We start from the raw sequence: 15000 nt of genomic DNA on the forward strand, positions 1-15000 counted from the left end.
GACCAAAGTCTCGAACAGTTGTAACCGTTTGAATAGCCTCTTCATAGATATCTCTGGCCTATAGTGTGTGTACAAAAGGTATTCATACGTAGCAAGCGATACGACAACACAATGACCAGATAAGGAGTTTGTACATTGTGGTTACTTAGCAGAACAAATTCTTGCAAAACATATGACGAACAGTTGTGGATCCAGAATTTGCAATAGGGGGCCCAATGACCTTCCAGCCTAGCCATGCCTATTTCTAACATTTGAGAAAGGCGATTCTAGTAAATATGTTTATAATATTGAAACTCATTTGCTTACGAGACTAATTTACAACACTAAACGCTGCCGGACATCAGTCTAATGTGTCTAGTCATTAGGACACAAATCATGCTACTGCTGTAAGGTCACTCCAATATGATTCATTGTCCCCATTTCCCGCCCGCACCCTTTCTTGAGATTGCATGCTTTCGTTCATTATTTGATCACATGCTAACTATTACAAACATGGGACAGAATCACCTCACTCAAAATGGTGATCGTGAACATTTCTGTGGTGTGCTCGTCGACCAAAAGTATTCTCCTTTCATGGAATATTGCCAGCACAAGTGACCTGGAACACTCCGTTTGTATATTTTCCACGATTTTATATATACTGCCGCGTATTCCCAGCGTGTCTGAAGTGTCCTATGATCTGGTGCATGCGGAAGTGGGCAGTAGCAAAAAAATTTGGATATTACGTGTGTACGTGGTGTTGAGCAGTCATTTACATCATCCAAGCAATACCCTCAGTGCGGAGCATACGCTCATCTTCCACTTATCAATAAATAACTGACTCAGTGTTCTCCCTAGGCGTCAAGACATCGCGGGCCGCCACGCCTTGGCTAAATCTTACAAGAACACGCCCATTCCCGCCATCCCTTGGCTAGCGCCGCCACGCCTTGACTTATGCCCGCCACGCCTTACTATCTGGTTTGCGTTTTTCTTGTATCTATAAAACAACTGTTGTTGTTGTGGAAAGTGCAAAAGCAACGTAATAGCGATCGCTATGTCCAAAATATACTTATGACGTTGTTTCGAATCCGATCCGACGTCATTTGGTGGTGTATTCGCCCACATTCCAATCCGTATGTGAGTCACGCCCTCGGCAGCCGTTTGTGCTGTGGAGTCGTTATTGGTGCGTTGAGAGAATAAAAAGTCGCAAGACAAAGTACATCTATGCATCGAATTGTGTTGTTGAAGTGACAGCCCAATTTCTCGTTCTTCTAGTGGCGTTTTTGGCACCTACGGAAGCTGATCTGGGAGGCGTTACCCTACACAGGATGTAAAGCCTGGTTCACAATATTGACGCCGACGTCGACGTCGACAATAGAAATGAATCCTATTCCAGCGTCGACGTCGGCGTCAACATCAAAGGATGCCGCCGACGTCGAGGCGGTTTCTTTGAAGTTTGACGCTCAACTCAGCGTCGGCGTCATATTGTGAACCAGGCTTAAGACAATGCACTGATTACAGACGCCAAAATGCGCTTGAACAGCATCATCCCAAAGCCTAAGTTAGCGAAAGCATTGCTCAGGTTAGTGTAGACACGTTCGCAGTTTCGAAAAACTTGTAGATCTCGGCGAGCACGCCAATACGCTGCGCACGTGCATGTCTCTACTTCTAGCATCGATATCGGCATGGAAAATTGTCACCGACTGCTTAGCGAACTTGTCTACTAGTGCTAAGTTACTAACTAAAGCTATTGCAATCGATTTTGTGATTTGTATTGGCTTGGAATCTAGTGGAAGATGCAGGTTTGACATGTACGTATGCAGATTACAAAGTAGCCCGGATGAAAATCGGGGCGATAAAGGGTCGTGCTGTACTCTGTCCACGCATAGAAATATTGTACAGCTAACATTTTAGACTAAATTCAAGCACCCTATGTTGCTTTAGCACTGCACTGCAAAGCCAGCAAATCCCACTCAGATGACCACGCCCATGTTTGAAATAACCACGCCCACAAGTGCGTTCCATTTAGTCACGCCTACACCACCACGCCTATGAGATATTCTGGGGAGAACACTGCTGACTATTTTAAAATTTGCTGCTTCTGTGAGGACTTAGATGTGTACTGTAGTTGTGCATTGCTTGTTTGCTGTTTGTGTATTTTAATGAAAAACATACTCTCAACACCATTTTAAATGAATAAGCAATCGCCCATCTGCATCCCCTTATGCCTCCTGTTGTTATTGAAAACAATGAATCATATTGGAGTGGACTTAGCTGAGTGTATTTGGTCAAGGAAGGCTAAAGGGCTGGCTGGCTAGGGGGAGGGTGGGTGGGCCACCCCATAGACCCATGCCTGCACAAAGTAGTTTACTGTAATTGTAAGTCTAAAAGTCTACAATACGTGTATTGCTGGTCTCTTTAGAATGCACCATTGATGCCCATCCCTTTCTACCTAGTAATGTACCACACAGATATGTACTACCGAAACAGTTTGGAGAATACCCAAACCAACCAAAGAAATGTTCTTGACGAGCGGACATTGTGTATGTATGTAATACATCGTACTAAAGCACTTCTCCTTTTGAAAAGTGATCAGCTCAACACATGCAAAGAAAACCAAACCACCATAACAAAACACATTTACCATAAATCAATAAATTTTATAAGCCAATTAATTTCGTAAATTTTGTAAACTGCAAAAAAATTTGCTAACTTAAAATCACTAACTTTTGTAACCCAAATATCCATGCACATTTTGTGACCCAACTATCCATGCAGATGCACATACAATGCTGTCTGAATAATCGTCTTTATTGTTTGGGTTGGGCAGAAATGGTTTTCTCAGCTCATAGTAGTGTCCTGAGAAATTGGCTTTTGCAAGCCAAAAAATCACAGACATATTGAGAGCAAAGTAGGCATGTCGACAGGCACCTACCCCAGACCTCATAACTCTCACAATTTCGTTGTGAGACTCACAATCTATTTGTGCCCAATTCTCACAATTGCCAAGCCTTGCTCCTGACAAGCCTAACATGGGACACTCTGACAGTCGTTTTATGTAGCCCCATCTTTCTGGACGTAGCGGATTCTTTGAACTAGCCTCTCTTATATGGCTCTGATTGCTTGTATCTCAGGTAACCGAGCAGAGTAGCTAACAACAACAGTAAAAGTAACGTTTGGAAGTTCAAGGAGAAGCTTGAAGCATGAACAGAAACTTAGAGCAAGGCCAACACGTAGGCTGTTAACCATGCCTACTTTGGACACATTTAATGGGCGTGGTCATTTACAAAGACAGTCCCACTATTCGGTGTGAAGAAAAGTTGAGAGGTCTGCTACCCGGATGCTGATTGAGCCTCGTCACTTCCACACACGTGTGTGTTCAAGACGCACGTGTTCAAGATGTGAAAAGTTTCCAACATTCATTTTTATGAAACAGAGTTTGCAGCAGTTTACAAATTGTTTATATACAAAATTTTATTCATTTACAGTACATAATCCTTTTCCTCTTAATTTCAATTTGTGTCTCCTTGTAATGTAATATTTTGCCTGATCCAAAGCATAGCATACATAATCTGCACTCATGCCTTTGTTGCCCTCAACGATGTGACACAATAGAATTTCATTAGATCCAGTCTCAGTCCGTTCTCGTCATTCCCCAGATTGTCAATCCTCGGCAGAGAGAGACTGGTTTCAGACCACTTACTGACGTCACTAAATGCTGCCATTAGTGTGCACTGTGTGGCAGCCAGCCTCTTCCCCATTTCAACATCTGGACGGGTGGGGAGGCACACTTCCACATGCCTGGTAATCACCCTTTCTGTGGTTGCAAAGAAGTGGTGCACATATCGCCAGGAAAGCGCTCCTATTGCTTTCTGTGCATTGTCGCATTGATCTAGGAGTTATCACAGTTTTGGAGATGCGTTTTGTCTTTTGTCGGATGATCTAGAGTCGGACGTCTTATGCAAATTTTTCGGTAGGAGTTTGGCTCCGAGAGCTTCCGAATCTGATGCAAATGGGTCTAGACAAGAAACGGTTGAAACACAGTTCATGCGTTGAAATGTAATGTGTACTTGTCTTTGACAACGTACAAAACTGTTGGCTGCTTGGTTTACATCTTGCATAAATTATTGGCTCCCGGGAGCCGTTTGTTGGAACAATATACGTCTGATAAACTCTGCGTCGTTGTAAGCGCCACTACAGATCAGTAACAGAATCAAGAGATCGGTAACGAGGTACAATAATGGCAAGCATTTAAAGCGTGTTCACACTAGTCTCACATAGTCAGACCCTTTTCCCGAGTATGATGCAGGACAAGGGTCCGGCTACGCGAGACTACATTCACACCGGGCCTAATCATGATTAGTTTGGCATTAGTGCACTAACGCCACTCGTTCACACCGGTCCTAATCATGATTAGTTTAATGCCATTCTAACAGCGTAAAATGTAGTATTACAACCGCATTAGTGGCGTTAGTGGTTGCACGTGACTTTGGCACGTGAGGTAGTATACAAGAAGAGCATGCCGCCGATGTTTCTGGTGTGGTGTTGTATGTTTAGACGTACAAACGCAGCAACAACATGACGACGTATACAGAAGCCCAGGCAGATGTATACTACATGCGTGCCTGTACATCGTGTGACAACTTGCTGCCGTCCCTGAAGGAGCTGCCAGAGAGAAAGCAAACTAAATGTTTCCCTCTCCAAAACCTAAAGCAATGGATTCATCAAGACAATTCACGCGAATTCTTGCCGGATATGAAGGATAAAAACTGTTGAGGCTAATTACACTCATGTGCCCACGTGACTTACTAATCATAGTTAGCGGTGTGAATGCGATTGTGCTAATGTTGGCCTAATCATAGTTAGTCCAGATGTCTGTGTGAACACGATCTTAGTCACTAAGTGAATTTAATGACGTCAGTAAGCGGTCTGAAACCAGTCTCTCTCTGTCGAGGATTGATAATCTGGGGAATGACGAGAACGGAGTGAGACTGGGTCGAGTCTAGAATTTCATTCCAAGGTCAAATGCCTGCACATTCATGCAAACATGCACATGCAAACACTAACATTCATGCACATGTAAGCACTAACTATTCACTAATTAACACAACGATGGGTGTCACACCATGCCTACCGGCTACAAACGTCGAATGACCATACAATCACACAACGAATCAAACGCACACAAAATCATCAAACACGTAGACACAACAGAACCTTTTCAAAATGTGCACTCCTGATGAAGTAGTCGGCAAGTGAACACCACAACTGTCCAAGCTGATCTGTAAACCGACGAAGACCGCCACGAATAATAGCCTCAACAGGCATACTCTTTACTTTGTCCGGATTCTGAGAAATCAAATCACAAAGCTCGTGCCACAACTAAATACCAACAAAATCAGTACAACTTAAAATTCCAATAACTACAACTTTGTCTACCTGATGATTCGATTTGCCATTTTTAGATACAAAATCTTGCTACACACAGAACAGTCAAACAATTTTTGAGTTGAAAATGTCTTTGTAATTGAAATAAATTTGTACCTGGTTAACGAGGTCTGCTAGCCGTCTTGCTGCTTCGTCCAGTTTGTCAATCGATTTCAGGTAGTCGATATACATTTCTGCATCTTCAGGCATAACCTAGAATGTTAGACCACACTAGTAGTAGTCCAAAATCAATGAAGTCTGTCATACAAAATGTGCAGTTTGTTCTAGATGTGTCAAGCATGTGTGCATACTGATTTAAGTGGATCAACTGCCTGTTGTGCATGTGTTGTAATTGTAGATTTAGAATGTTACTTGTTGGTGTGTGTGTGTGTGTGTGTGTGTGTGTGTGTGTGTGTGTGTGTGTGTGTGTGTGTGTGTGTGTGTGTGTGTCACTGTGTGGTGTGTGTGTGTGTGTGTGTGTGTGTGTGTGTGTGTGTGTGTGTGTGTGTGTGTGTGTGTGTGTGTGTGTGTTCCATCTATTGGCCAGTTATAAATAAATAAATTAATAAATAAATTAATAACTAACTAACTAACTAAATAACTAAAAATAAAAAATAAATAAATAAAAAAAACAGACAAACAAACAAATAACAAACAAACAAACTAACTAGTCCAGGTGCATCCACATTAATTATGGAGTTTGTGGTATCTAATGCCATTGTACTAAAAAATTTACATGATATCCAATACAACTAACTAACTAAATAGATTAATAAATATTTATATATGCCTATTATCACTACACCCCAAGCACCCACAATTTCACTTAAACTGCAAGTGTTTCTCTGTACCTTTAAGTATCTTCTGTAAACTGCAATGGCTGTTTCTTGAATCGGTTGAGAACGAACAAACTTCAAATAGAGAGGCCAGATGCGAGAATGTTGAGTGATGGGAAGGGCAGCCAAAGCTCGATCAAACGTATGACGCGTTCGTGTTATCTTCTTCTGGTCGATCAAAAATTGACAATAATCAAGCCAAATGCGAGGCATCTGTTAGTCAAAGCAGAAATAGTGACTAAACGAGTAACGAAGCAAAGCATGAATTACCTTGTTTAGAAACACCAGAGCTCTCTCAAATGCATTGTTTACTTCTTCAAAGATGGGATCTGTGATACATCTAGACATACATAACTGTTACTGTTGTAACAATGAACTGATACCAGACAGACAGATAGACAGACACACAGAAAGACAGACAGACAGACAGACAGACAGACAAACCAACGAACAGACAAACAAACATACAGACAAACAGACAGACAGACAGAAAAACACACAAACCAACGGACATACACACAGACAGACACACAAACAGACAGACAGACAGATAGCCAGCCAGACAAACACAAACCAGACAGACAGACAGACAAACAGACAGACAGACACACAAACAGACAAACCTACGGACCGACAGACAAACAGACAGACAGACAGACAGACAGACAGAAAAACACACAAACCAATGGACAGACAGACAGACAGACAGACACAGACACACAAACAAACGGACAGACAGACAGACAGACAGACAGACAGACAGACAAACACACAAACCAGACAGGCAGACAGACAGACAAACAGAACAAACAGACAGACAGGCAAACACACAAACCAATGGACAGACAGACAAACAGAACAAACAGACAGACAGGCAAACACACATACCAATGGACAGACAGACAAACAGACACAGACACACAAACAAACGGACAGACAGACAGACAAACATAACAAACAGACAGACAGGCAAACACACAAACCAATGGACAAACAGAAAGACAGACAGACAGATGACCCACATATTTGTGAAGAGGGTAGCTACAGACAGACATTTACAAGACATATATAGGCAATACTCTTCGATACAGTGAAGTAATTCAACGACATACACAATAACAATAACATTAAACAAATTAATTAATTTGTAATAAGCAATTAATTAATTAATTACTGTAGCAATAATTAATTTTACTGTACAGTTGAGTAAGTTTACCAGCTGTGTATTAACTTAATTAATTAATATACATATAGTAATTAATATCATTAATATTAACTAATTTGCAACAATGTAACTTTCTCACTTTCTTCGTAACTGTGTTCTTCTCAGCTTGAGGTAATTATACCACAACTTGTAGCTACATTGCACGTGACAGAACGTCGTCAGGAAAGTTCAGTACAGTACACTGTGCATGTCCACATGTGACTCGTCACGTGACTCACCTGCCCGGCAATTCTCGTACTGCTCGTTCGTAGACAATATTGATGGCTGGCTTGGGAGCCTTGCATTGCAGTTTGTGGTTTATGAGGCGTTGCCAGGCTTTGACAGAGTACGGATTGCGTAGAATGTCTTCTTCAAACGGTACATCCGATTCCGCCTGCGCAAAACAATTTTAGTTATCTTGCTTACGTCTACATAACGTGTTGTGCTGCACTCACGACAGCAAACGACGAGAAAACCGCTTTCTTTGCTACAGGCATAGTGGTTGGTTGATATCAATAAGTTAAGTAAAATCACGTGACTTACTGGATTTTGTATAACATTTTAGACGAAAATGGCAGAAAGCTGTTCTTTTAAAAAAATTTTAATAAGCGTTTTATTAATTAAATCTTTTGTCAATTATTTTTAGGTATTGGCGCTACATGGGTCTGGGAGGCCGAGGCTAGTCTCGAGAAACCGCGGGAACTTTGAGTTTGTGATAAGGAGGTTTCACGAATACATGCTAATGACGGTGTCGACAAACATAATTGGAGGTATTCAGGAACTGCCAATGCCATCTAGTCGTTCAGAAACTGTCGATCGTGCCACTTCAATATTACTATCGAATTTTAAGATTTTATTTTTAATTATAAGTTAACGCGTGTGACAAGCCTTTATCTTAATTAATAAAATTTTAAGAGTATTTGTCAAATATCAGACAGCCACAAATTTAATTAAAACTACAATTTTACTGGTTAAAATTTAACCTGTCTGTCTGCCTGTCTGTCTGTCTGCCTGTCTGTCTGTCTGTCTGACTGTCTGTCCGTCCATCCGTCCGTCCGTTCGTCCGTCTGTCTGTCCGTCCGTCTGTCTGTCCGTCCGTCTGTCTGTCTGTCTGCTGTCTGTCTGTCTGTCTATCTGTCTGCCTCTCTGTAACAGTGTTTGTTTGTCTGTCTGTCCGCCTGTCTGTCTGTTTCAGTCTGTCTGTTTCCAAAATCTAGTAGCAAGCTTTCGTGAGTCTCGAATCGCGAGAAGGAAGAGAAGTCCTAGCGTTATCACACCATCCTAGGTAACCAACACGGCAGACTCCGAGACAACAGACAGATTATCAATACGTACAACCTTCTAGACTTGCTATTACTACACCTAGACATCCAAACCAGGCCTGCATATGCATGCCTTCAAACATTGCGTCTTTCATATTTCATTTTCCGGTCTATGTTTCGACAGCTGTCAGCGCTGGATCCAGGAAGTTTTGAAAGAGGGGATTCACAGTTAGCAGTTATTTATAGCATTACTAATTTTCTCTTTTCTAATGAAATCATATGAAATTATTGAACCACGCCTATTGGAAAAGAGGGGGTTGCAACCCCCTGAGCCCATCTCTGGATCCGGCCCTGGTTGTAATTAATTATCTACTGTATATGTACAGCAATAATAGTGTGCAAGATAGCTACGTCGTGTGTATCGTCACAGTACAGTACATAGGCGTAGGAACTGAGGGGCCCGAGAGGGCCATGGCCCACCCAATATTTAGCCTCCAGAGCTGTATCAATGAGGCGATTAGACCCCAATTTGGCGTCCCCCCCAATCTCACCAAACTTTCTACGCCTAGGCAGTACATTAGCTATTTTAACTATAATTCAATCTAGGCTAGCTAGAAACGATTTTCAATCCCACACATTACCAAGCAGTTGCAACACTTGCAAGCCTAGAGGCCTAAATTACACTGGATTGCGACATTGCATTGTTTTATATTATGTCAAAAACTAGCCCTATCACCGTGACTCACGTAGATGATGACATAGCGTATCACGTGACACACAGGGGGTAAGGTTACAAACACGTCCGGTTTACTCTCGGCACTCATTTGTCGACACAAAGAGCCCACAATGGTAAGATTTGTCGTTTCCGTGCGAGTTCACAACGGAGTGACTTCCAATCTTTCCCGCTAGGTGGGTTAGCAGCGTCGGAACGCCCTAAAAGTCACTGTACACCCTACCTAAGTCTTTCCTACATTCCCCATGAACGCAAACGACATTGCTAGAGCAGCGTTCACGCTACAAGAAGGATACACATCGATATTTTGTTTGATCGACTTCCCCTACTACATCCTAGTGCTCCTCGTCGTCATTGCGTCACTGCTTCTCGCCTTTCGTCTAGTCGAACAAGTCGCAAGAAGACTGGTGGCAGAGGTCTGGGGACTGTACCTGATCTTATCCAGACTTGAGGTCTGCTGTGTCCAATGTACATGTACTAATGAGTAACAGTTGAGATGTTGTTTATGTGCTATTTTTGTTAGCAATGCGAGAAACCGAAAGAACGCGAAACGGGAAAGGTTCCCACCTCCTTGTTGACATCTGGCAAGCCATACGATGCACATCCAGATCAACACGATCGCAATCATCAGGTTATTTTTTTGGATTTTTCTGAGTAAGCCGCATGCATTAGAACGTTTCCGTGTTAGGAGGTTGGCAGAGGTGATGTGGCGCCTCAATCGAATGTGTCTTACACGTTTCTTGTACGAGATTGTCATTATGTGGCGGCCGGAAACAATCCGACAATCGAACATGTTACAAAATCGGATTCTCTTTCCGCATCCGGTGAAAGCGGAAGTTCTCTAGACAATCAAGGTATTGCACTCGGACTGTTGCATAGTGTGGAAAATAATTATAACGGTAGGACACACGACAATGTCCCACCGAATGTGTTGTTTGTCTGACCAAATGCTGCATCAGTGTTGGGACGCGTTGAGACAAAACATCCGTTAGTACGCATATATTTAGTCTCTTAGCACGTGATGTACGTTTCAATGGTGTAACTGTTAATTTCATGAACTTAATTAATTAAGGCCGGTCCACACTAGCAGAATGGACTTCGATTGGGCCGAATTGTGCTGATCTCGATCTGATCGGGTGTTCTTCACACTGCAATTTGAAAAATGATACCTCCGCAGCCTCTTGTTGGGTATCACCTGACTGGTGACTGATGTGTATGTGTGGGTTCTTTGCTTGTGGAAAGCATCGATACAGTGACGCAAGGTGAGCAAGAACGAAGATGAGAGGGCAGGGATAGATGTTCCGACTACACTCCTAGTGTACGTGAAGGTAACACCCATCTATTTCTAATTGGATTCAACCGATCGTGATCGAAACCACCTCCCAATGTGGATTGGATTTATCGTGATCCAGTTGCAAGTGTGGACAGCGTTGCGGTCAGATTGCGATCCAGTTGCCAGTGCGGACAGGGCTTTAGGTGCCTCCTAGCATGCTTTATCTACAGAAAACCTCAGCTGCCTTTAATGCCATTTCTCCCTTGGAAGTTGATTATCAAAAATTACATGCAAAATGGCTGCACTAGGGGAGGCACTTAGTTATACATGCAACACTAGACAAGAATGTCCTACCTAGGCTCAGTTTGTCCGAGCCAAAATAATTACTTATTGTCCACACTGGTTGTATATTTAGCCCAAGCGCGCATGCGCTAGGGTTACAGTAGTACCGCTGTGGACAGACCAACGACCAGCCATTGGAGTGCAGGCTGCAGCCCATGCACTCATTGTTATCACTGGTGCTATTAGCATACCAGATGAGGACAATTGCACGTGCCAGTCAATGTGTCCAGCCCTCTTCTCACTCTCTTTATGTTTATTAGCAGGTGCCAGCACAGGTACAGGAGCTGTTCTGTTACCTATGCTATCAGTTGAGGGTTTAGCACTTAAGACTTTAGTGCTTTTTATTGGTTAATTTATTGCATTTGCAAGGATTTGGCTAAGCAAGTTTTGTCTTGTGTAGGACACAATGCACACTTGTGTTCTGTGACCAGCAAGAAGTTACAGTATCTTGATCAAGAGTGGTTTAAACCAGCAGCTGATCATCTCTTGCATATGTTGACATTGTGTGACAAGTGGGTTAGTTATGACTTTCTCTCTGGTCTTCGTTTTGCAGGAGATGATGGAAACACACATCTTACTGACACGATCGCCCATTTTGGAAATGGAATCGTGGATCAGTGTCTTATCCCTTTGCTTCAAAGAAGGGGGACAGTTAAGACTCACGTGAATAATGGTAAGATGGAGGTTGCCATTGTCGACCAGAACATTCGGGCTAATGTCGGTGGAGCTCCAGCTGCTCTTCCTCCCACTAGACTACAGAGAGATGCAGCAGTGACGTTACACTCTCTGTTGTTTATGTCGCTCACATTGCAGCCGAGCAATACTTCACTGTCTGTGCATGTAGAGTCTGTCAGACATGCCAGATACTTGCTTTCTCTTGTGCACAAGATCGAGGGTTTACTCACACCAAAGTGTCTCATTCCATTGACACTCAAGATGATCGAACCAGTTGCACGATTTGTGGGCATGACAGAAGCTGACACATATGCCAGCTACTGCCTGGGACTGTTGCTGTCATTCTGTTTGTCTCAGGTTTGCATCACACCACAGATCGATCCTTCCCTGCACAGATTACATCTAGTGGAAGCAAACCTGCTTCGTGCTCGACAGCAGAGGCGGCTCGGGGATCCAAAGACATCCGTTCAGTTTCTCGACGCTGCTGAGAAACTGTTCTCTGACATTCCATCATACATTTGTGATAGCGACTGTCTACTGTCGTTTCAAATAGTAGTGACTCGTGCTGAGACTCTGTCATATTGGGGCCACTATATAGAGGCACAAGCTTGCCTGCAGAGCATCGTAACGTCGGTGGATGCCGTGAATGTAAGTCATCAGTGCTATTACTGGACTACTCGAGGTGGCGTTTGTTTCTACTTGAGCGATTATGAACAGTCGGAGGTGTGCTACCAGCATGCTATAAAATGTGCCGAAGAGGGTAATCTAGACTGCTACCAGAAAGCCCTTATATTTGTTCTGGCGGCAAGAGTGCCGACTAAATTCCAACCAAGAGATGACAGCAAGGACTATGCCTTTGCTCAGTTAGCTATCGCCGAGAAGCAATGCATAGCTGCTCGAGACCTGCTGAGCTGCCATGTTGGAAGGCATCGAATTTTGGGGGTTCTCGATCGGACATGGGCTATGATATTTACTGCCAGAGCGATTCTATCACACTCATCAGAACAAGGCATTCTGTTGCTGCAGGCTATCCAGTATGCCTTTAATGCTCTGGTGTGTCTGATGAATGAGTACGGAGCGAGGAATGTAAATGTGGCAATGACTGTACAACTGGCGGGTGATATAGCTGCCCATGCGGTCAACGTACTCGAGCACGACAAACACAGACAGAGTGTTATGCTAAAAGTGAAGCAGATGTATGGATACTTCTCGAGTGCTACAAATCAGTCAGATCCACAATGCGAATCTTTACAAGACATATCGCAGTGTTTCTATAGACAAGCCTTCTCTGTGTATGAACAGTGTTACAGTAGCCACCCAGCTTGTGCTACTATTATGTCTGTGTTGAAATAGTTTGAGACTGAGCCACTTCATTGTTATACTTTAGAGCCTCTAGGTCATATATATATACGTCTTATAGCTTTTGGGAGAAATTGAATGTAGCCTAGAGGTTAACTTGGAAGCAGGTTGAATTGAACTATTACAGCAACTCCAGTAGGCGTGAGCATGACGCTCTACAGTGTACTGCATGGCAATGCACAACTGTACTGTCCTTTCATCACCGTTTCTCTTCACATTGGACGTCGTTGTCTAGGCTCCTGTACAGGATACGAATTACTATGCATTAAGAAGCTTCAAGTTCCATAAGCGGATACAGGCAGGGCATGGGGGTACAGGGTCATGTGGTACGGAGTCATGGGGAACGGGGACATGGGAGTACAGGGTCATGAGGGTACGGGGCATAAGGTACGGAGGCATGGCGGCATGGGGTACAGAGGCAAGGGGTATGGGGACATGGAGTACGGAGGCATAGGGTTAATTAATTAACTTAATTAACACCTGCACGTGCGCATGCTCACTGTACAAGACACATCCACAAACTCGATTTCATGCCTCCGCAAATCCTGACTCCGCCACTGCAGTTCATCGCAGAGAAACCTCGCCACTTGTGCACGAAAGTGTAGCAAGAGTAAGATGAGAAATTACTTTTTAGAATTAAATCAAGGAGTGTACTAGTTAACTTACATTTCTAAAAAGTAACAATGAACGCTATCATCATGTACGATACGCATTCGCAGTCATTGACACGGTACTGTGCGTTTTCGTAGGCTGTAGTATGGAACGTACTGTTATTCCAAAGCTCTACCATCATTTAGTAAATTGCTTCGGAACCTTAATTAGTCATACGGCCCGCACGACACGTGCCTACTAGTATCATACTATGCATGCATGTACCGCACTCGCCGTTGCTGTCCGTCTCACAGCAGTCTAGATCAAGTATTACAAGTGCAATGGAACCGTAATTGTAAAGTGTTGATTCCAGCAAGTGTTACCTCCAACAGCGTCCGTGTCGCTATGACAAGCAGAAAAGACATCCACAACCGAGTGCAATGCATTGACATACACTGTATTCGCCAACACAACTACACAGACTAGACATTTCCGGCTACGTTCAGCAGCGTAAGACTAGAACAGAAACACTCAAGTCCTGTAGGAAGCCACAGCTCATAGATCATCTTCATCATCTAAACACCAATCACTAAATTAATTAATTACTTAGAGAGCCGACATCACGTGATGTTAATCAGTCTAGCGGATTTCAGTCAGAAATTGCCGCTAATGTTATTTGCTTGTCTACATGTACACGTTTCGTCCATCTATGCGCTCGAGACGTCTCAAAAACGTTCAAACGACCCAAATGTGATGACCTTCGGACACAGCTCACAACTCGGTAGTTGAACATTTGAATGTGCACAGTCCGTGCATCGAAATTGCGTGTCCGCTGCCGGTAAGTCAAATCTGATTTCAATGTCTGTCAACTTGCAAGACAACGTGAGCTCTTTACAGCTTCTTACTTTGACTACTAACTCTCTGCGACCACATTGCCATTTCAAGCTAGACTAGCAAAGACCGCAGCCAACGTTACAAACTGAAAAGGAATTCTGTCAAATATCAAATATTTTGCTCTCGTTTTATGATTCTACTGCATGGTGGTGATGAACGCCAATGTCGCTGTGGCAAAACGCAAATTGGTTCAGTGTACAGATTTCTAGCATGCTATTAACGAGCTGTGAGACGTCACACTGTTACATGAATGGCTGCGCGTTACAAAAAAATAATGTCCTTACCGTCCAAGTTTGCAAAAGTCTCTAGAAGTGCTGTTTGCGTGTGTTACTACTGTCTCGTATTCTAAAGCACATACTTACCTCGTTGCCATCCACTTTGTTGCCATCCACTTTGGAACCAAATGTCCGCTCCTTTCTTGGGCC

General features: G+C 43.2%; 3 protein-coding genes across 3 annotated transcripts in view; 1 reads left to right on the forward strand and 2 right to left on the reverse strand.

Annotated features, from left to right (window-relative positions):
* LOC134190493 (pre-mRNA-splicing factor SYF1-like) overlaps positions 1-7968 on the reverse strand; it is a 14105-nt gene extending 6137 nt beyond the window's left edge. The window contains exons 1-9 of the mRNA XM_062658946.1: positions 7902-7968; positions 7686-7840; positions 7547-7600; positions 6513-6582; positions 6258-6455; positions 5524-5619; positions 5419-5457; positions 5197-5361; positions 1-58 (exon numbers count right to left, since the gene is read on the reverse strand). The exon at positions 1-58 is cut by the window's left edge and continues 87 nt beyond it. Coding sequence (XP_062514930.1) covers positions 1-58; positions 5197-5361; positions 5419-5457; positions 5524-5619; positions 6258-6455; positions 6513-6582; positions 7547-7600; positions 7686-7840; positions 7902-7943 — 877 coding nt within the window. The 5' untranslated portion in view covers positions 7944-7968. The remainder of the gene's footprint in view (positions 59-5196; positions 5362-5418; positions 5458-5523; positions 5620-6257; positions 6456-6512; positions 6583-7546; positions 7601-7685; positions 7841-7901) is intronic.
* A 1535-nt stretch (positions 7969-9503) lies between these two features.
* Positions 9504-13226, forward strand: LOC134191038 (uncharacterized). The gene is made up of 5 exons (XM_062659597.1): positions 9504-9557; positions 9618-9893; positions 9965-10072; positions 10130-10295; positions 11457-13226. The coding sequence occupies exons 2-5, from the start codon at positions 9687-9689 to the stop codon at positions 13082-13084; spliced, it is 2109 nt and encodes a 702-aa protein (XP_062515581.1). The 5' UTR covers positions 9504-9557; positions 9618-9686; the 3' UTR covers positions 13085-13226.
* An 891-nt stretch (positions 13227-14117) lies between these two features.
* The window catches only part of LOC134191402 (otolin-1-like), a 1885-nt gene continuing 1002 nt past the window's right edge, over positions 14118-15000 (reverse strand). The window contains exons 2-3 of the mRNA XM_062660014.1: positions 14938-15000; positions 14118-14256 (exon numbers count right to left, since the gene is read on the reverse strand). The exon at positions 14938-15000 is cut by the window's right edge and continues 652 nt beyond it. Coding sequence (XP_062515998.1) covers positions 14237-14256; positions 14938-15000 — 83 coding nt within the window. The 3' untranslated portion in view covers positions 14118-14236. The remainder of the gene's footprint in view (positions 14257-14937) is intronic.

The sequence above is a fragment of the Corticium candelabrum genome, chromosome 15 (genome assembly GCF_963422355.1).
Source record: "Corticium candelabrum chromosome 15, ooCorCand1.1, whole genome shotgun sequence".
In the NCBI taxonomy this organism is placed as follows: Eukaryota; Metazoa; Porifera; class Homoscleromorpha; order Homosclerophorida; family Plakinidae; genus Corticium; species Corticium candelabrum.

Coding starts and splice junctions, on each gene's coding strand:
- LOC134191038 (XM_062659597.1), top strand. CDS start 9,687: ATGAACGCAAACGACATTGCTAGAGCAGCGTTCACGCTACAAGAAGGA. Junction 10,073..10,129: donor AACACGATCGCAATCATCAG/GTTATTTTTTTG, acceptor TTTCCGTGTTAG/GAGGTTGGCAGAGGTGATGT. Junction 10,296..11,456: donor AAGTTCTCTAGACAATCAAG/GTATTGCACTCG, acceptor TGTCTTGTGTAG/GACACAATGCACACTTGTGT.